We start from the raw sequence: 22,980 nt of genomic DNA, 5'->3' as shown, positions 1-22,980 counted from the left end.
ACAGGAGAAATGCCACTAAGCCTACGCAGGGAACAGCTAAGCTTAAATTTCTGGGCCGCGTCCCAATCAAACCCTCTCATCCAAAACTTAATAAACCAAAACATCAGCCCAAAAAACCACGCTCTAGCTCGTAAACACCCCTTACTTACCCCAATATCCCAAAGAATAACAAACTACCTAAATGAACACCAAATTAAAAATCTTAAACAAAACTGCAAACAATCAAATATCTTCACCCCTAAACTTAAAATACCCAAAATAGATACAACACTAGCTAGCCAAATAAATAAACAAACCGACCCAAACATAGCTAAAACTACCACACTAGCATACATACACAAAAATTGGCCAAATTGGTGTCACATTTACACGGACGGATCCTCAGATCCGACCTCCAAACACACAGGTTTCGGAGTCCATACCACACAACCATCTAAAACCACACAAATCAATATTCACGGCAGAACTAATGGGCATGGCCTCAGCCCTCCATAATCAAGAATCCAAAAACCACAAAAAGAATCCTAATACTTACCGACTCCCTAAGTGAACTGCAAGCCCTCCAAAACAAAAATACCCCAAACCGACCTAAATTAATAAATCAAATACTTAAAAGCTCCAACGACCTAACTAAGGCAGGCAAACAAATAACCTTCTTGTGGATACCCGCCCACGTAGGAATATACGGTAATGAAAACGCCGATAAAGCAGCTAAACTATCCCTCAAAATCCCAGAAATAAGCTTAAACTTACCCATCTCAAAATCAGAAATTAAAAGTGTAAACAAGCAAAAAATCACCAAAAAATGGCATAACCTATATCTAAACTCAAATAGCCAAATCAAAAAAGTACTCAGCAAACCACTAACCAAACCAATAATTCTCCATCCATCAAAAAAAATCGACAGAGTAATCACTAAACTCCAAACAGGACACACCAACCTAAATAACCACCTAAAAAAAATAAAAAAACACACTACAGGTAACTGCCCACACTGCAAACAACTAGAAACCCCAGAACACGCACTCATCCACTGCACACACTACCTAGCACATCGAACCGCATTACAAACCACCCTCAATCTAAACAAGGCTCTCACTCTAGAAGCAATACTAAACCCACAAAATAAACTAGAAAACTTCAAGGCCTTAGGCGTATTCTTAATAAAAACGGAACTAATAAAACGCATCTAAAAACACAATAACCTACCAAATCAAAAATTACACAAACAAACAAACATCCACCATACCCAGCTCCCTTAGTTCTCCTCCCCAACCCCATCGGCATCTATTCCAAATCTCAAAATTCCAAAATGCTATATAAGCAACCCCTAAAGCCCCCTCTTGGGTTGCACACACCACTTTCGCCCCTTTCGGAAACACATTAAATGGCCTGGCCGGGCCCGTGTGCGAAATACGCATCAGTCGGAAAGCGCACGTTAAATCTCCAAAGTAAGTAAGTAAGTAAGTCAATAAGTTAGTGTGCCAAGTTATATGCATATAAGTCGTAGCACACTGTTTTAGGGATAAACGATTCAACAGTGTAAACACACATTTAGGAAACTTGGCGGCCATCTTGAAATTGGCGGCCATCTTGAATTTTTGCAGATTTGTCAATTGTCGAAAATGTTCATTTGTTGTGAATATCTTTTTAGAAACATAATATGGATATTTTGCAATACAACACATGTTTTTTTTTCATCAAAGCATTGACCCTCATCTGACATATGCAAGATATATTGATAATTGGTGGCCATATTGGATTATGCAAATTAGACATATTTCCCAAACTGGGACTTTTAGTATGTTGTTTTTGGGACCTTGTAAAAATGCATTGTGGTAAAATAAATTCTGTTGAAATTTGTTCCAAGTGAAACCTTATTTTGCCTGGACTAATGGGCAATAAAGGCTCGATTGATGAGATCATCATTCCTTCCGCCAATCAGATCTTTGGAAACCAGATCAGCTAGTGATGTTCCCTAGTCAGGACAGTTGTGACTGAAGCTGTGAACATTTCGAATCTGCTCCATACTTGAGAAGAGTTTTCATGATAGCTTTGTAAGGATAACCTCCATTACTGGACCTCATATGTTGTCCTTGGAAGTGGACTGACACTTGCGACCACAGGGACCGTAGGTTGTGTATTGTTGAGCTGTCGAGAAGTCGTCTTTCTTTTACTCACGCAACCCACCTACTTGTAAGGGACTATTTTCTCTCCTGTTTTGCGTTTTATAGCTTTTCCTCTCTTCTGAGCTGCCGCAGACATTCCACTGCAATACGTTTTTCGGAACTTTCCGCGACTTGATGGGGTCAGTACACCTTGGGTCGCGGGCGTCCTTTCACTCTGGGTTCCATGGACACAAATATGCGTTGGAAGCTGTACACTGTGTGGACTGTTGTTCGAATAAAAGTGCACACATTAATCGTAAGTGACAGTAGTAGTTGGTAGCATCGTTCTCGAACCGCTCCTGGCTTCTGATTGGTCGGTGGGGTCACGTGACCTCTGATGACGTCATTTCCGGTTTCGGTTTGCGCAGGGCATTGTGGGTCATGCGTGCGCATCAAAGATGGCGGAATGTCCGTTTCCGGTGACACGCACCTCCAAGATGGCGGCACATCCGTTTCCGGTGGCGTGCACACCTCCGAAAGGGCGGCACATCCGTTTCTTGGGAGGAGGGGGAAACCCAAAGAAGCGCTCTTACAATGTGAAAAGATCGACATTGAAAGAAGCGCATATAAAATCCTGCATGTATACCAGATTTTTTGGGGTTTTTTTCTTTCTAAAAATAGAAGAGGCGGTGGTGGTGGAGGGAGGTGAGTGGGTGAGTAAGTGGGTGGTGGTGGTGGTGGGTTCTTTGTTTGGGTTTGGTGGGTGGGTGGTGATGGCATGTGAAAATGATAGATCACTGAGACGACTCTGCCACTTTGTTGCTAGGTTGACGTCATATCGGCGAAGGATCTTGTAACAACATTTCACAAATCATGTCATCGAGTATGGTGATGCGATTGTAAACTTTGAGGTGAAAGGTTTCGTTCCACAAGGCGATCGTGTATTGTAGCCCACTATGACAGACGTTCGTCTAAGTTACAGTGGGTGAGTGGCGATCACCTTAGCGCTACGATCATGGTGTGGAATTCGAAAGGTGTTGCCTGAATTCTAAAGGTGAATGGACAGGCACAGACATGAACGTGATGTAGGTATATGCCTACGTGATGTATTTCGTGTCTCCCCCATGCAAACATGGTGCCACGCGTGACGACAAACACACGTTTATCCATAGGATGATGACGTTGTCACTCGTTTATTTATACCGAGGAGTTGGCTCTCGTGTAGGTCTACATACGTACTGTCATGCGTGTCTCCATGCACACGTCATGTACTTCGTGTTGCCATGCAAACGTGGTGCCACGCGTGACTACAAACACACGTTTATCCATAGGATGATGACGTTGTCAATCGTTCACCCACGCCGAGGAGTCGACACTCGTGTAGGTTGACATGCGTACTGTCATTCGTGTCTCCATTTAAACGTCATATACTTCGTGTGTTTCCATGCAAACGTGATGTACTTCAAGTTGCCATGTAAACGTGATGTCATGCGTGTCTTCAAACACACGTTGATCCACAGGATTATTTATCATATTTAGTATTTTATAAGGAGAGAGTGAGAGAGAGAGAGAGAGGGGGAGAGAGAGAGAGAGAGAGAGAGAGAGAGAGAGAGAGAGACATGGTGTTTGACTCGTGTCTCCAGGCACACGTGATGCCACTCGTGTACACCACCATACATACCAACATACATACATACATATTTTGAAACATGGTGTCACGCGTAGGCGTGTGCCTCCAAGAGGACGAGGGGGAGGGTGTGGGTGTTAGTGAGGGTGTTGCTACTGGTGCTTCTATTGCTGTGGGGGTGGTGGCTGCCATTGCTGGTGCCACTGGTTTTGGTGTGGATGCTGATGCATTGATGAATACTTTAAGTGAGGGTGTTGTTGCTGCGTCTGCAGCTGCATCTTCTTCTGCCTGTGTGGTGGCTGCTTCTGCTGCTGCTACGGGTGTTGTTGTTGGTGTTGTCTGCGATGAGTACTGCTGCAGCAAGGGTGCATGTAAGGTTACTATTTCAACGAGTGCTACTGCTGCTTCTATGGCTGCAGGTGTTGCTGCGGCGGCTGCTAGTATCGATGTCCTTAGTACTGAGTCGAGTTGTGTTGCTTTCACTGCTTCTGAGGGTGTTGTTGTTAGTATGGGTGCTGCTTCTGCCACTGCTGATGCTGCGATGAGTGCTGAGAAGAGTACGTGTGTTTCTTTTAACGTTCCCTCTGCTACCACTGCGGTGAGTGCTGCGACGTGTGGTGGTGCTGCTTTTTTGGCTGCTTTGAGTATGGATGCTGTGAGTGCTGCTGCTTCAGGTGTTGGGGTTGACTTTTCCACGTAAAGTTCCATGCTGGGGATGCGGATGCCATACCCCGGAGGCAGAAATGTGTCCACAACACTCTTTAACTTCTCATGCATGCAGTCATTGGAAGCTTTGTACAAGGCACTTATTCTCATCATCTCCCAATGTAGAACTAGCCACTCCCCCAGGATGTCTGCCATTGCACGACGGAAATGGTCGCCATTGAGAACGTCCTCGCCCTTGTCCCCCTTCTCCTTCTTTTTCTGTTTGATGTTGATGCGGTAGTAGCCATTGTTGTCATACGGTAGTAGTAGCTGGAAACATGATGGTGTTGTTGCTTGGACCGTTCAGTGAAAAGTAATGGCCAGGGAACGTTGGTCGTATTAAAAGGCACTAACACCCTACTTTCTGATTGTCGGTTCCGGTGCCTGGTCTGAGTCAATTTTTCCAAACTGGACCGACCCTTGTGTTTCTTTTCCATAGGGTCAGGCTTGTAGCGTGAGAGAGAAAGCACAACCTCATTTCGACAAGTTAGAGCCCAGCATGGCCCGAGCATGGCCTCTGATGGGCCAACAACCCAAGCTTCTGATTGGCCAGATTTCGATACGTTTTTTCTGTAGGTGTCCATGTTGATTCAGTTTCGATCCGTTGTGATGAAATAAACAAAATGATTTAGTCGTCTCTGTACCCAAAGGGGAGCGTGTCTACAGGTAGCCCTGTGGTTTCGTCGTAGACGAGACGTCGCTTGTCGTACATGGTACGATAGTTTTTTCGGGTGGGTCGGTTCACAAGAGCGTTTCCATGCCGAGGTCCTTTTCGAATGATTTGATGAGGGTAATACAAGCTGATTTTCTCGCCCTCCTTACCAGGCCGTTGTCCCAGTATCAGTCCTTTCATGGTGTCAAAGTTGAGTTGTTCGTTTCTGTAATTCAAAGTGAACCCTCGCACTTTGCAGGTCGTGCGCGTTCCATCGGGTCTGGGGTTTATTAACTCATAGCCATAGTTTTTGGGGCCTCCTGACACAAACGTGTTGATGGTGTTTCCGTCCAGTTCATCTGTAAACTCACCCAACGAATGGCCCAGCTCTGGATTCGTGTCATGGGGTCGATGAATTTTAAATGACACTGTCTGTGTCAAAGTACAAGACCCTGCGACCCACCAGGGCAAGGGTCTCGTACAGCTTGGGTCTCGTACAGACGTGCTTGGGCAGTAACCCAAGCAGTGATGGCAACATTGAAATGAGAATGAGGGGTTTGGAATTCTTTCTTGTGGGTATAGGTCACTTCCACCATGTGTTCGTTGACAACGGTGACATCCTCAATGGTATTGCGTTCATTCCTCCACATGGCAAAGTACTGTACAGAATCGTTCATATAGATGTTCTGACTGTAGTCTAACCGTTGTCTAAACTTGCCCCAGAGCGAATTCAGTTGCATCTTGGCAATCATGCGAAGTCCTGGGTTTTTTTCGATGCGGGCCTTGTCCAACCCAATGCCTTCTTTGTCATAGATCTCCTGGATGTAAGAGGCCATGATCCGTACATCCCTCTGGGTATCCGCTGGCTTCGAGCTTCTCCTTGAAATGACGATCGATATAAGTGTCAAAGAGTCCTACTTGCTGGGTGTCAGGGTCATGCTGTGCAAAGGTGTCAAAATGCCAAACATCGTAGATCTGAAGCACCTGGTAGTCATACTTCTTCACGGCTTCATGGAGTTCTATGGTGGCGTGCATACCCACCCATGACCCCTCTTTGTCCGTGTGATTGCAGGGGGAGTCTGACCGGGTATCAGCACACGTACGGCACAAAGGGCAGAGCAGTTTGCCACCCGATCTGTAGGGCAGTAGCGGATGATAGAGTCGTTTCAGGGGTAAGACACGACATTGGATAAGTCCTTTCAGCTCAAACAACGTGTCCACAGGTGGTTGATGGAGATGGGTCGAGTGTCCCATGGGAAATGCTCCGGTCTTACAAATGTAAGGATAAAGGGAACAAATATTGATGTACTTGATGGTTTCACCTTCTTGGGCTTCATAGCATAATCGCGTGGCATTGGTGCATCCTCCATAGAAGGCGTTGCGAGGGTTGAGCGGTCCAGGGACGTGGATACAGTGGGGTCCCTGCAAGAAAGCACGCAGAATAGAGTTCTGCTGTTGCATTTTTGTAAACTCATGCTCCCACAGGGTGATGATCCGTTTCACCTCAGGGTGTTGACTCCAGAGACTCAGGTGGTAGCGGTTGTTTGTGTAACGTGCTCCCAACGATGTGACCAGGACGGGATGAGGTTCTCCACGTTGGGTCTTGTGACAGGCTTGACACCCATGCCAGAAACACCCCAGGAATTCGTAGATGGTGCCTGTTGCTGTATCGTAGCCATCCACACTCTACTGATGTTGGTCCTCTCCACACGTGAACTCTTTTTCACCTCCATTCCTAGCGTGCTGGAGGTGCAGATTGGGGTCCGTCTCCATCAGATAATTTAACCAGTGCATACAGGCCTGGGAATAGTTTCTCTTGGGTTGGTAGCCTTGAGGTGGAAGAATGGCAATGGTATTGGGTTTCAGATTGTGTTTTCGGAAGGATTTCATGGTGAACGCAGCAGCTGTCATCACCTCTACAAAGGGATCCATGCGAACCGACCTGATGGCGTTCTGTGGGAAATCAGCGCATCCCCATCTCAAAATGTCCACATTGCTCTGGCAGTAGGCTAAAAGTTCTCCTTGCAAGTCAAACAAGGCTCCTCCTTGCACTTTTTGGGTGTGCCACTGGAGCAAGGCTGTGTGTTCCGCGGGAGACATGCCATCGGGATCGTACATGATGGCTGGTGGATAGGGGCCTCTGTAGGTCTGGTTGGCTTCGGTATTGAAAAAGTGTGGAAAATACCCTTTCTTCAGTTCTTTCGGCCAAAAGCTCTTTGGAAATGCTTTCAGTGTGTAGGGTATGAAATTTAAAATGTCTTCGAAACACATGCGTCCCAGGGTCACCTGCAAAATCTGTTGTCCATTTCGAATCTTGGTGGGGAGTTTCACCAGAAGGGGGTACAGGCCCTTCAGGATCAAGTGCAAATCATAGGATCGTGCATTGTGTGCCATCACATAAATGCGGTCCTCCTTCTGGACCGTAGTGGTGGTGGTGTTCTTGTTCTTTGTCTTCTCCTTCCCCTTTTCCTCCTCCAACGGGGTGGGCGCGTCGACTTCCGTGGCATCCTCCCCCTCCACCTCCGCCTCCTCCTCCTGGGGTGATGAATGTCGTTGACGTTTTGAAGAGTGCTTTCATCCCGTTTTCTTTTCCCAATGCGTGCTGTTGTCCACTTGCGTGTGCAGTCCTCCTCTTCCTCTTGGTTCTTCTTCTTGGGTTTTTCAGCCAGCATTGTCAACCACACATCCTAACTGCACCACGCACAAATTTGGAATGTGCTCCCCCGTGTCTTGCATGCATTCAAATAATAGAACACATATTTGACATTGTCTCGTATTTAATGTTGTTCCTCTTCCTCCTCTTCCCCATCTTCTTCCCCCTCCTCTTCCTCGTGGGCTTCACGGAGGTAAGCAGGGATGTTCTTCATCTGAGCACTCGTGGTGAGCCATGGGGGTCTCCAAGACGTGGACCAGCTGAAAACAGGTCGGGCACCTGTGAATCGATTGACAGGCGCTAGGTTTTCCCTCTGACGGTGACTGAAGATGTTGAGTGTAACAGTGTTGATTTGGGAACCAGCGTTGACATGTCAAGCAAGGGATCCCGTGCTCTTCCTTGGGTCCACAATAGCTAGAGTGGAGGCAGCGGTGGCAGTGGTATTGCTTGGTGCAGGGATGGTTTTCAGGATGGTCGTAACGGTGGTTGCGGCGTTCGCAGTAATAGTTAGACGCATAAAAAGCTGACATGGAAGTGATCACATCGTAGTGCTGATCATGATGGTATAAATGCAGCACGGTGGCGTTGGGTGGAGCCTCATCACACTTGTACAACAAGTCCACCTCTCCACTGTAGACTTTCAGTTGATAATTCATGTGGGCCAAGGCGCGTCACACGCATGCTAGGTCGTCCAGGCCCTGACAGGGACCTTCAGCAGGCCAAGACGCCGAAACAAGTCCCGTGCCCGTATGCCTTGAACGTCGACTAGATCCGTTCTCGTCAGTCTCATTCACTGGTTGGTCCATTCTGGGGTCAGAGGGTTGGGCTTCTGGGCATAATGCTGTGCCACCACCAGGGCCCATGCCAAACAGCATTGATCTTCGTTCTTGATCCGTACAATGCCCTTTTCACGTTTTAAAAAGGCTTCAAGTCCAATCACGTTTTTCAGACGGTCACCTGATCCTGATCCTGATCCTAGCCTGTCGGGATCTGCTACGTGTACTAAAGTTACAACCATGGTGGCCTCAATCTTCAGGGCTTTGTTGGACTATTGGACTTTTTCCACGGCATGCAAAATATCTAACCCATGGAGATCGTCAAAGCGACGAAAGGGAATCCGTATGGGTGTGTTCAAAGCGGGATGATCGATACCTAGACCAATACGATCTGCCTTCTGGCCTGACATCTGTTGATAAAAGTCAAATAAAGCCGGCAGTTCAATGGGAACGCAGTCCGGTGGTACGGTGTCCAAGTAGTCTGAGTTAAAAGTCAAACGATAGGTATGGTTAGCAGTTCTTAACCGCCTGGAGCGTGTGGTGTCTTTCCTCTCCAAACGATAAGGTGTACTCTGCTTGTCCGTCATGGTGGCGATGAGTGCCTGATGAACATCAGCCCTTCCTTTATATACACAAACAAGACGATCTATTTATAGAAGGTATCTGATTGGTCGAAAATCTGACCAATCAGAAGTCAGCACCGACCAATCAGAAGACCCGAGCCGAGTTGTGCTTTCTCTCCCATGGAAAATACATTTTTTTCCTATGAAAAAAACCCAAACACAACGGTCGGACCAATGTGGGGCTCAGTCCAGGCATCGAAACGGATCCATCAGCGTGTCACGTTTTGGAGCCATCAGAACAGGGGCCCTTTCGATCCGCTCTAAAGTTGAAAAAATGAATTGTGTTGTGTTTTTAGGATTGAGAAATCAGCATGCTCACCCCAGGGAGAAAAACAGGATAAAAAAAGATTACCCATCAGAAGTTTGGGTTGTCGTCCAATCAGGAAACAGGGTGACAGTGTCTTAAATAGGATAGACACTCTCTGGTCATCACTTTTCCAATGGAAAAGAAACACAAGGGTCGGGCTAGTTTGGAAAACCTGGGTGAAAGTCAGGCGCCTGAACGGACTAATCAGCGCGCACCGTGTTGGACCCATCAAAACAGGGGCCATTTCGATCGCTCCCTGCATTCCTACAAGTCTGTGCCTGTCCATTCACCTTTAGAAATTCAGGAAACACATTTAGAATTCCACACCATAATCGTAGCGCTAAGGTGATCGCCACTCACCCACTGTTACTTAAACGAACGATTGTCCTTGTGCTACAATACGATCGCCTTGTGGAACAAAACCTTGCACCTCAAAGTTTACAATCACGTCATCATAGTCGATGACGTAATTTGTGAAATGTTGTAGCAAGATCTTTCGCCGATGTGGTGTCAACCTAGCAACAAAGTGGTTGGGTTATTGCCTGTGTATGATAACTTTGATAAGCTGGTCTCAGTGATCTATCATCTCCACACACCATCGACACCCACCCTGCTTGCTTTGCCAACACAAACAACAACAATCCAAAAGAACCCACAATCTCCACCACGCCTACGCGTGACACCATGTTTCAAAATATGTATGTATGTATGTTGGTATGTATGGTGGTGTACACGAGTGGCATCACGTGTGCCTGGAGACACGAGTCAAACACCACGTATGTCTCTCTCTCTCTCTCTCTCTCTCTCTCTCTCTCTCTCACGCATGACATCACGTTTGCATGGCAACTTGAAGTACATCACGTTTGGCATGGAAACACACGAAGTACATGACGTTTAAATGGAGACACGAATGACAGTACGCATGTCAACCTACACGAGTGTCTACTCCTCGGCGTGGGTGAACGAATGACAACGTCATCATCCTATGGATAAACGTGTGTTTGTAGTCACGCGTGGCACCACGTTTGCATGGCAACACGAAGTACATGACGTGTGCACGGAGAAACGCATGACAGTACGTATGTAGACCTACACGAGAGCCAACTCCTCGGTATAGATAAACGAGTGACAACGTCATCATCCTATGGATAAATGTGTGTTTGTCGTCACGTGTGGCACCATGTTTGCATGGGGGAGACACAAAATACATCACGTAGGCATATACCTACATCACGTTCATGTCTGTGCCTGTCAATTCACCTTTAGAATTCAGGCAACACCTTTAGAATTCCACACCATGATCGTAGCGCTAAGGTGATCGCCACTCACCCACTGTAACTTAGACGAACGACTGTCATAGTGGGCTACAATACACGATCGCCTTGTGGAACGAAACCTTACACCTCAAAGTTTACAATCGCATCACCATACTCGATGACATGATTTGTGGAATGTTGTTACAAGATCCTTCGCCGATATAACGTCAACCTAGCAACAAAGTGGCAGAGTCGTCGACTGTGTATGATAAAGTCGTCTCAGTGATCTATCATTTTCACATGCCATCGCCACCCAGCCACCAAACCCAAACAAAGAACCCAGCACCACCACCACCACCCACTTACTCACCCACCCACAACCACCACTACCTCCCTCCACCACCACCACCACCACCGCTTCTTCTATTTTTAGAGAAAAAAAAACAAAAAAAACGGTACATCCAAGATTTTATACGCGCTTCTTTCAATGTCGATCTTTTCACATTGTACGAGCGCTTCTTTGGGTTTGCCCCTCTTCCCAAGAAACGGATGTGCCGCCCTTTTGGAGTAGCGCACGCCACCGGAAACGGATGTGCCGCCATCTTGGAGGCGCGCACCACCGGAAACGGATGTGCCACCATCTTGGATGCGCACGGATGACCAACAATGCCCTGCACCAACCGAAACTGGAAGTGACGTCATCAGAGGTCACGTGACCCAACCGACCAATCAGAAGCCAGGAGCGGTTCCAGAACGATGCTACTAACTACTGACAGTTACCATTGCTGTAATTACTACGATCGAAATGATTATAAAACTGGGAGTAAAAGAAACGCAAACTACTCGAAAGTCTTGATTATATTTAGGTTTATTTATGCTGCTTCTGATTTTTATTAAGAGCAAACACGACATGTCAATCAACAGTAAGTGTACGCATACACTACGACTTTTAAAAACCAGCGGTCAAATGAAATTTGCTTCCAGTTTTTGGAGTTTTCCTGCCTTTGTCCCAACATAGCTTGATTGTGATCTGTAATGTTCACGAATAGAGCCTCAATACCCATCGAAAGCTGCTGTTAACTTGTGACCTGTTAGAACGAATCAGCATCCCTCAGGTCTGGAGACAAAGACTGGTTGCAGATGTAAAACTTTTAAACCCAGAGGTCGGATGTGATTTGCTTCCAAATTTTAGTCCTAGGACAAGTTACTAGTCCAAAGGATGAGAGTTGCCAAACAGTCGCTATCATCGATCCCCTCTTCCGCCAGGCTTGCGTCCTCTGTGACCAAATCCTCATCGCCTTGCTCAAACTGGCGACTGCTTTCTCGTGCTTCCATAAGGGTGTATGAGTGTTCCTGCTACAACTATTGGACTCTTTTTTTCTGGAGGGTATAAAATTCCTCTTAGGAGCATCACAAAAACCATGGCCCCTGGAAGAATCCTGCTGACAGATTATTTCTAGAATTTGTGGAATTCATTGGTGGTGTCCTTACACACTCCATCTAAAACCTTGTTGAGCTTATTATTGAACAGGAAGGGCGCTTCCAACTTCCTAGCCTGAGCTGATACACCTATGGTGCTAACTTGAGAAAGGAGATGTTGCCTCTGCAAGCAATTGAACTGACTCGACATCCACATCTGTGAAATTATATGTTCATCTTTCATACTGATGATGCTGTGATCAAGTAGGCGGTGAATCAGGCCGACTTGGTCAGTCTGGGTTGAAACTCACTGTATCTCTTGATACACCTTCAAAATGGTTCCTGTAAAGGTGGTGTAATTCAACACCTGCTGCAAACCAGTTCATATATGCCCCAATATCCATCGCATGTCTTCAATGGACATCGATTAAAACACCTTAGTATTTGGAAAAGTAACTTGCTTGAAGAACTCACCATTCACACGTACTTAGATGATCTGGTGGGGCAATCACGAGTCTGCTAAGTATGATGCTTTTGTTGTGAAAGAGGGAGTTTTTCCTTAATCCTCAACTTCTTAATGCTGTCGTTGGCCTGGTTGTAGACATTAGTTCCGTAGAGCAGAGAGAAACGTCTATTAGTTAAGATGGCAACCTGGGTACTCTAACCATTTGAGGTTTAAGGTGGGCATCAAATGGTAAATCTCTTCCAATAATTTCTGTAAGGGAATATCAGATTGCAATCTGCTCTAAGAGATACATCGGACTCTTTAGTTCTCTTCACTCTAATTCTTTATTACTAGGTCTGACCCGAGAGCTGTAACGAGGCTGGTAATACCGTCAGTAAGCAGCATGCTGGTCGTCTTGTTCGTGGCCGGAAACTGCTGTCAGTCCCAGTTCAACTTGGCTGCGGTTCCATGATGGCGGTGTCCATGATGGGTAATTGTTAAAAACCCGACTACCCTAGTCACCATGCGGTGGACATGGGATCGACCATGGCTGGCGTAACAAATATTCACTCACTCTCTCCTCTAAGAATCCACCACCTTGGCGAGCGACTCCAGGGAAAGAGAGCATTACCGAGTACACCTACTAACTCTGTCTCCTAGGTATGCACTTCCAGCAAAGCTTGTGTGGATCAACGCCGACCGTGGAATTACCACACTTCATAGGAAGAAGATGTATCGCCATATCAACCTCAAACAAAAAATACCTACCTGGCAACTACTTGTTTCTCAGGTAAGTAAAATGATATATATCTTCTTCAGGTGTATATATAACCCCAATCTTCACTATACTGAAGATATAGTAGAGCGTGACAACTCTGTTGTTTCCAGTAGCACACACACAACGTTTGTTGAAATATACGGTCTATATTTGCAAGAATTACTCATCTTCCCGAGGCAAGAGCGTTAACTGACTATAAAAGTCCAGTGTCCACCCTTACCGAACTAGGCTGGTATTATAAAGTTAGATTTTGGCTGGACTAACGAGTCTATGCATAGTCCAATCAAACTCGCGCAATGAAATCAAAATCCGGTTCGTAAACTGTTCGTTGATTTCGGTCGATTGCAGAATATGCAAAGCATGTGCACCGCCAACTCGGCGTGAACAGGTATTTTCCAAATCTTTTACTGTTTCAAGTCGCTCACGTGATTTGATGCACTTCGCGATGTAAGGTCCGTTTTATCACAATATATATCTTGATTATCGATCAGATCGTCTTGACTGGGCGTCGCCATTTTGTTTGAAGCAAATGCAAGTGATACTAGGGGTGGAATCTGATTGGTCCATAGGAGAGGCTTAGAAGGGACATAACTCGTAATAGCCACTGGCGGCGCTACGAGCCCAGGAATTCCAGCGTAGTTCGGCACGGTTGGAAACTGGACTTTAAAAGTCAGTTAACGCTCTTGGCTCAGGAAGATGGAATTTCAGATTTCGGTTAATAATATTATGCTACCAAAGTAGCACCATTAGGCTTTCGTAAGAATAACGCCCTGTGATGCTGATGTTGTGGCTTCACGTTGAAACATATTACACATGGATTTTCCTTTGACATTCCTACATACACTCTCCTGTCAGGTCAAAGACGATTGATCCAAAAACCATTAAACACATGTATCACTGTTTATCAATCTTGTGATTTATTGTGTATCAATAAAAGGTGTTTGGCAGTGATTACAGTTCTCTTGAAAGTAGAACCAGTGTTAACTAGAAAGCAAACAACGCTATGTCACATATTTGAATACCAAATTAGGGATATTAACCTCTTGATTAATATTATACCAGTTTCATAAATATAACTTCGAAACATGACAGGTTCTGAATTGAATTTGATTTGATATAAATGTTAAACATGTTCTGTATGAAGTAAAATAAATATCATATCTCCATATACCTGAGATAAACGCCGATGCAATGTTAATTGTAAACATTTAACTATTATCATGTATAACTTTCTGTGATTTTCTTCCCGTCCATTTCGTCTTTGGTTCTTTTTGATAATGTGTATTGAATTGGTGTTACAGACATTATTTTTTTAAAATCTAGTTTCTTTATCGGTATAGCTTTCTTCAGTTACAAGATGTTCTTGATGTCCCTGTGATGCGTTGGCCTGGTCAGTTAGGACTCATTCCTTCTAGTGTCTTTTGGCCCGGGCCCGGATGTCAATGCATTTGTCCGAGATTTTCTCTGAAAGCACAATCTATATCTGTTAATCTGCTCACAATCGACGGTTCAAATAATACATTATCTCCAAATGGCACTGAAACGTACACACACAAACCAATAAAGATAGAATTATGCAAAAAGGTTACATGGTGCGGATGGAATATTATTGATGGAATAGACCTTTAAGTACTTGAACCACGGACACATGGCATGTCTGCATGTGTCTCTAAGGTATAAATATTTCTCTTACTTGAGTTAACGCCGAGGCAGGCTCCCCATTCTGTAAGTGTGATCTTGCGATTGCTGTCTTGATCGCACATGGACAGGAAGGGAACAAGGCAGTGCTCCCACGCCTTCAAAGACTGAACAATGTATTGCAGTTCTCTCCGGGACACTTGTCTGAAGCAGGAATTGATCAGAGTGAACAAAAACATTGAACTTACAATGGATCTTGCAGAGGAACTAGGAGGGTGGCTTATCATGTCCTCATGTGCCACAAGTAATGCTGTATCTACTTACATATGGTTAATCGTTTCATTCATTCTGACGATAAATAGGATTTTGGATAGCCAGTGTTTTACAAGGATATTATCCCATGATGCTGTTTTACTGTACAAAACACTTTTTTCCCTGTATCACGTCCAGTATGTTCTAACCTGTCTTGTGGACTGGAGTCAAGGTCACAGAACTTCCATAGCACGGCCTCTGTGTGGTTGGCATCGTTCCTGGCCTTGTCCAGGAGGTCTATATACTCGCCAAGTTCATCTCGAGAAGCCTTGAACATAAATATACGTAGTTTAGTTCATGGATTAGAAAATGCTATTTCTATTGACAGGGAGATGGCGCAGGTTGCATAAATGTTCGAGAAACTATACCTAGGATGCCTTCTAAAAATGAACAAATCAACCAGTACATTTCTACAAGTTGTCTCACCAGCTGTTTCATGACGAGGAACAACCATTCCTTCATCCTTATAGGGAATTCCTCAAATTCATCGTCGGGACACTTTGTCAGTTCTGCAATATAATGAAATACACTCACCTCAAGAACGCATCTTTACACAATCTTATAATCTTATAATCTATTAGAAACGCACACTGACCCTAATTCAGATGGTACAAATTTCAGTATTCAGGACTCCATAAAGTAGCATACTTATATGTTTTGTTTCTCTATTGCTGTCATGATTATATGTAGCCAAACCTACTTCGACAGCCCCCAAAGTAATCAAGCTGTATTTTGTTGAGTCTGGCGTTGCTGCAACCGGGCTGTTTGGTCTTACACAGACAGTGATCGCGATCTAGCTCACACTCGCTTTCGTAGGTCTGGTTTTTCGTGCTGCATACCTGCAATGACAGCATGTGCTGAATAACTAGAAGATGAGAAGTCTTCTTAATTTAATATATCATATAAGCTATGTATTTCTCGTTATAGTTGTATATTGTATCGAGTATACATGTTTCTGTATTCCTTTAGTCGTATACTGGTGAGGTGAGGTGAAATTGGGTTTAATGTCCCGTCCAAGATTAATGCACTTACATACAGACGTGCATGCACGTGTGTATGTGGTTGCTTGTACTAGTCTGGACCAATTCCGATTTTATAGTGCTAGCCCACTAAGATACCATGCTTCAGTTTAACATGACACTCAGACAGTATACTGACCCCGAGCCGACCAGTCCTTGTAAATGCCGAGTGCCAGGCAGGGTAACAAAATGTACCATCTTTCAACGTGTTTTGGTTTGACGCGACCGGGATTCGAACCTGGACCTTCTGCTCCCGGGGCGAACGATCTACCACTAGACCACGGATGCGGCCAAGGCGTATACAGTAGATATCGTTATTTCTAGGTGTCAGATCATTCTGATACGAATTCTCGTTATCTTTGTACACCAAATCATGTATACGTTGCAGTCAGACTGTGAAATGAGTGAAATGACTAGTTGGGTTAGCATGGTTAGTCATTACACTAACTAAATATTTAGTAATTTCATGAAGTCGGATTTCACAGTAACATATCCATATATTGTTATTTATACCGCATGTCTTGTCTCCCTGTCTGGTTATATTTTCCATGTCCGTGACTCGTTATCATTCCAAGGCATAAAGTATGAACAGAATTCAATTTTGCTTGATTTTCTTCATTTTTCACTCGTTATCTTTCATTTCATTAACTAAATTTATATACATTACTTGTCATCGTTTGATGGCATAAACTAAGTACATGTTATTTTTGTCATGCAAAATGTACATCGTTATATCAACACATGAACAAATGCATCTTATAATATCCACATCTGGTTAATTTTGCAGAGCTACAGGTAAGCAGCGTATTTCCGTAAAATACACCCCAACATATCCAAAACCCAATTACTTTCAATAAACTTGCGTTCAGAAACGCATGCAATAAATGAAAAACTCAAATGTTTAAAAACAGTTCGCGTAAATACCAAAACAAGCTTTTTCAGCATGGATTCAATGGAGCTAATTTCCGAAACACACTTACGAGCTAATTTACTTTCCGAGACAGTTATATACATCTGAAACAATATTACATGTTTTAAAAATCTTAAAATGTTCACTAATTTTGGGACATACCCAATAGAGTGATGAATAGATGAGTGAAAAAACATTGGTTACCCAATGAAAAATGTAATAACCCAATTAAAATAGTAAAAACTCAATTGCTCAAAAAGTTATCGGGAGCTCTGTTTTTTCCATATATTTTTTTCATGTCCCGTTATCCATATAAACTGAAGTACAAAAGAAAGTACACACCCCACTATTCTGACAGTAAAAGAAGACAGGGCAAACTTTATTGTGATTGTAATGTTTAATGTCATTGTTGAGTCATTTTCAAACATGTTTGGAATGGATTTAAAGATTTGTGGCCACATAAAACTTTTCAGTTGACAATAACGTCCATAGGCGGTCACTCATCAAAAATCAAACTTGTAGAAATGATGACAGTCCCAGGTATGAAGGCCATGCGAGTGGTCTCAGTACCTCGTATGACCCCCATTTGAGTTAATGCAAGCCAGGACACGCCTTCTCATGGAAAAGGTCAACCGTCGGATGACGTCATTAGGGATCCGCTGCCACTCTTCTCGCAAAGCCTGTTCCAGCTGTGGTATGGTGGTTGGTGGCTGTGCACGTCGTCGCAACTGTCTACCGAGATGGTCCCACAGGTGTTCAATGGGTGACAAGTCCGGAGAGCGTGACGGCCAAGGCAAAAGCTGAATGTTCTGACGGTTCAGGAAGTCCATAGTGAGTCTAGCGGTGTGTGGTCGGGCGTTATCTTGCTGAAAAAGAAACCCCTGCCTTTGCCTCTGCATGAAGGGGATCACCACCGGCTGTAACACTTGGTCCCTGTACCTCTGGGCTGTCAGGGTCTGGTGGAGAATGACCAAATCCGTCTTCCGTTCGCCGCAAATGCCTCCCCAAACCATAACGCTGCCTCGCCAAAAGGATGAACTTGTTGGACACATGCTCCAGCCAGTCGCTCGCCTCTACGTCGGTAGACTCTCACTCTACCGTCAGCATGGTAGAGGTTGAATCGACTTTCATCGGTAAAGAGGACTCGTGACCAGTCACGACGTTGCCAGCGTCTGACTCTTCTTGCCCAGCGAAGACGGCTGATACGGTGTTGAGCGGTCAAGGTCATCCCACGGAATGGTCGATAAGCCCGGATACCGGCAGCTCGTAGTCGTCTCATGACTGTGTTCCTGCTGATGTGGTGACCTAACGCTGTCGACGCTGTTGATGCCATGGTGAGGAACCTGTTGCGCAGGTGTAATGTGCGTATGTACCGGTCTTCTGCAGGGGTCGTCACTCTCGGTCTTCCTCTTCTTGGGCGGTCGGAGGTCTGGCCAGTCTGGTTGACACGACGAAGGAGTCTGATAATGGTTTGCCTGGAGCAGCCAAGGGTCCTTGCGATGTGACTGTTCGACGCCCCCACTTGGGACATTCCCACGGCTCTCTCTCGCTCCGCTGCTGTTAAACGTGGCATTTGTCTTGTGTTTATTTCGTTGAATGTGTAATGAACGATAGAATCCACTGCCTTTTATACTGTTTCTACGCACATTGCACGTGCAAATGGAGAAAATTGCCATTTTCACAATGTGTGCTTTTGTTGCCTATCATAATGTCAAGGTTACGTTTCTGCGATATGCTCTCAATGGTTTTGTTCATTACATTACGATAGCGCCAAAAATGTAACAACTTTTTCAACCATATGCGTAATATATGATATTTTAGGGGTGTGTACTTTCTTTTGTACTTCAGTTTATATTCACATATCGATCATATATTCATTTTAAGAAATAAACGACTCATGGTCGGTGTTTATGGTACAATAAATCACCATAGGGAGAATAAACAATGGTGGTTTATTATCCTGCAGTGTTGTATTGTACGAAAAACAACGACCACGAGTCGTTTAATTCTTATATGAGATATCGACATTATGCACAAAGACTCTTTAAGTTTCAAAATAATTTCCCCATATTTAAATAAAAATAACTCCCTGAATACCATCCGAACTCGGCAATGTCGGACAAGTCCATTTTATGAACAGCGTAAAGGGGGTATTTTGACGATTATCTGTACCGTTTCTCCAAATACCGATTGTCATATCTCTCCCACTTTAGGGTGCGATCGTTTGGCCATTGCGTTTATCCAGCTACATCTATGGGGATCAACACGCTAGACAGTTCCCTCTCAAAAATAATGTCAAAATTACGTCATCAAGTTCGAATCTCCAGAAATGATGTCAAGATTCAAGATACATTGTACTTAGAGGTTTATCACCTTGCTATGTTTTATCGTATACCTCATTATAACTATGCATCATGTCATACATATATGTCGCGTTATCTAGTTATTATATAATTGTCAGTGAGGAAGTCACATCTATCACTGATATAAATCCTCTATCTGTGCCAAATACAGATAAACCATTTTATAAATATTTTTTTATACTTTTGTTGCAGTTTCCAGGTTTGTGGAATGTGGTGCACCGTTTAAAACTGGAACCATTGTACTTCAGTATCACGTGAACATCGAGATAGTACATGGTTATAGAGGCCACAGAAGCCTGGCCCCCACCAGGCCTAACAGACAACTATAGAAGACTGGCCCCAACCAGCCCTAACAGACAAATACAGAAGACTGGCCCCAACCAACCCTAACAGACAACTACAGAAACCTAACCCCCAGCAGCCCTAACAGACAACTACAGAAACCTAACCCCCAGCAGCCCTAACAGACAACTACAGAAGCCTGTACCCACCAGCCCTAACAGACAACTACAGGACCTTGACCCCCACCACCACTCAAAGACAGCCACAGAAGTCTGGCCCCAACCAGCACTAACAGACAACTACAGAAGCCTTTACCCACCAGCGCTAACAGACAACTACAGAAGCCTGTACCCACCAGCCCTAACAGACAACTACAGAAGCTTGACCCCCACCACCCCTCAAAGACAGCCACAGAAGTCTGGCCCCAACCAGCACTAACAGACAACTACAGAAGCCTTTACCCACCAGCCCTAACAGACAACTACAGAAGCTTGACCCCCACCACCCCTCAAAGACAGCCACAGAAGTCTGGCCCCAACCAGCACTAACAGACAACTACAGAAGCCTTTACCCACCAGCGCTAACAGACAACTACAGAAGCCTGTACCCACCAGCACTAACAGACAACTACAGACACCTGACCCCCACCAGATCTAACAGGCAACTACAGAAGCTTGACCCCCACCAGACCTAACAGACAACTACAGAAGACAGACCCCACCAACCCTAACAGGCAACTACAGACTACTACAGAAGCTTGACCCCCACCAGCCCTAACAGAGAGACACAGAAGCCTGGCAACCACCAGCCCTAGCAGACAACTACAGAAGACTGGCCCCAACCAGCCCTAACAGACAACTACAGAAGCCTGCCCCCAACCAGCCCTAACAGACAACCTGAGAAGCCTGACCCCCACCAGCCCTAACAGATAACTACAGAAGCCTGCCCCCCACCAGCCCTAACAGATAACTACAGAAGCCTGACCCCAACCAGCCCTAACAGACAACCTGAGAAGCCTGACCCCCACCACCCCTAACAGATAACTACAGAAGCCTGACCCCTACCAGCCCTAACAGATAACTACAGAAGCCTGCCCCCCACCAGCCCTAACAGATAACTACAGAAGCCTGCCCCCCACCAGCCCTAACAGACAACCTTAGAAGCCTGACCCCCACCAGCCCTAACAGACAGCCACAGAACACCGAGTACAGTGGCCAAGGAACAGCCACACTGGGTGGTCAAGGAAGTTAAATGTAGTAGTATAGGTAATGATGGTTCTTGACCACTTCCACTGGAGCAAGATTTATATACCTATACCACTACTACGGGGGGAATTTTTATGTGAAAATGATGATGAGATTCAACGATAGTCATGAAATTAAGTTAAATTGACTCTAGCTCACCACCACCTGGAGTCTATGATATAAATTTTTATAGGTAATGATTGTTCTGGACCACTTCCACTGGAGCCGGATTTATATACCTATACCACCACTACAGGGGGGATTTTTTATGCCAAAATGACTATGTGATTCAACGATAGTCATGAGATTAAGTTAAATTGACTCCAGCTCACCACCACCTGGAGCCAATCAATGCTTCTATTAGTATAAAAATGATGATTTGATTCAACGATAGTCATAAGTCGTATTAAAAGAAACATCAATATTAATTAATAATGAATAAAATTTACTATAGCCCACGAGGATATTGGAAAGGTGTAGGAGCAATAAAAAAATTAGCCACCGCGGCTAAGGTATCTAAAGATGTGGCCAAGGATTGGTTAAAGAAACAAGCGATGTGGCAAATATATTTACCGGCACCGCGTTATATACCGAGGAAGAAGTTTGATATTTTTACAACGAATGAAGTTCATCAGGCTGACCTCTTGTTTCTTCCCCACGATAAGGTAAAAGGCAAAACGTATAAATACGCTTTAACTGTAGTGGATGTGGCTAGTCGATACAAAGAGGCTGAGCCATTAACCTCGAAAGATTCAACAGAAGTAGCTAATGCACTGAGACGCATATATAAACGCGGACCACTAAAATGACCTAAGCTATTTCAAGTAGATCCCGGTCGCGAGTTTATGGGATCGATAACTAAACTGTTAACAAAGCACGATGTCGAAATCAGGCTTGGTGAAAGAGAGGCCCACTGCAGTCAAGCTATTGTCGAAAGATTTAACAGGACATTAGCGGAACGTTTGTTTGGCTATCAATATGGGATCGAAATGAAATCCGAGCGATTGAGATCAACCGAACGGTTGACATGATTATCAGCTGTTGTATGCGCTGAATAATGAAGTAACGAGATTAATAGGGAAGAAACCATCCGATGCTATTAAAATGAAATCCGTGACTTCTGAATCTTCAGCACCGAGGAGAGGCAAAGAAAGAAAACCTCTGGATAGAATAAGGGTAAGATATTTATACCAGGCCGGTGAATTCGAAGGAGGCCTACGTCACGCAACCTGTCCCATGGTCCCTTAAGACATATAACATTAGTTGATTGTTTACGAAAGAAGGAGAGCCTATTCTTTATTATCTTCAAGATGGACCGGGTAGGGCATTTGTTCATAATTCCCAACGGTACGGTATTACCACCATAACCATAAGCATAGGTAGTTACACCATCATTATCAATCCATCTCTTTGTATCTAAGGGGGATAATGATGTCTTGTTTATTCTTAATCCATCTATCCTATGATTGTAACTTCTTAAAGAGTTCATCTTGTGTTTGAACGTTCTACCGTTGAATAATGCTTCTTTATACTGTTCGTGTTTGATATGCTTTTTTACAACATACTTCTTAACGCCCTTAGCTTTTCTTATCTCCCCATTATTGGACTTCTTTATAGAATACATCTTAGGTCTAAATCCGACATACTCCGGTATAGGAGTCCCAGCACATTCATCCTTCATCTTACCTAACACCTTTTTATTTACTACGCTGTGCAGTGGATTATCTTTTGGGTAATCGCTCGTGTCGTACATATCTGTTTTTTTCTGCCATATCTTTATACACATCCTCGGTTTGTATTTCCATCAACAAAAAATCTGTGTCGGTATATAACACCTCGCATCTATCGCCGTATTGCTTCTTA

The 22,980-nt window shown here is 44.5% G+C and overlaps 1 protein-coding gene across 3 annotated transcripts in view; it reads right to left on the bottom strand.

Moving 5' to 3' along the window:
• Window positions 1-14,243: 14,243 nt before the first annotated feature.
• LOC139468137 (SPARC-like) overlaps window positions 14,244-22,980 on the bottom strand; it is a 38,046-nt gene continuing 29,309 nt past the window's right edge. For all 3 annotated transcript variants that reach the window (XM_071249909.1, XM_071249910.1, XM_071249908.1), the window contains exons 6-10: window positions 16,000-16,138; window positions 15,726-15,808; window positions 15,449-15,567; window positions 15,043-15,191; window positions 14,244-14,813 (exon numbers count right to left, since the gene is read on the bottom strand). In XM_071249909.1, the coding sequence (XP_071106010.1) occupies window positions 14,761-14,813; window positions 15,043-15,191; window positions 15,449-15,567; window positions 15,726-15,808; window positions 16,000-16,138 (543 nt within the window). In that variant the 3' untranslated portion in view covers window positions 14,244-14,760. The remainder of the gene's footprint in view (window positions 14,814-15,042; window positions 15,192-15,448; window positions 15,568-15,725; window positions 15,809-15,999; window positions 16,139-22,980) is intronic.

The sequence above is a fragment of the Haliotis cracherodii genome, unplaced genomic scaffold (assembly GCF_022045235.1).
Source record: "Haliotis cracherodii isolate W230 unplaced genomic scaffold, xgHalCrac1.p SCAF_2, whole genome shotgun sequence".
Taxonomy (NCBI): domain Eukaryota; kingdom Metazoa; phylum Mollusca; class Gastropoda; order Lepetellida; family Haliotidae; genus Haliotis; species Haliotis cracherodii.
This window is presented reverse-complemented; position numbering and strand designations above follow the sequence as displayed.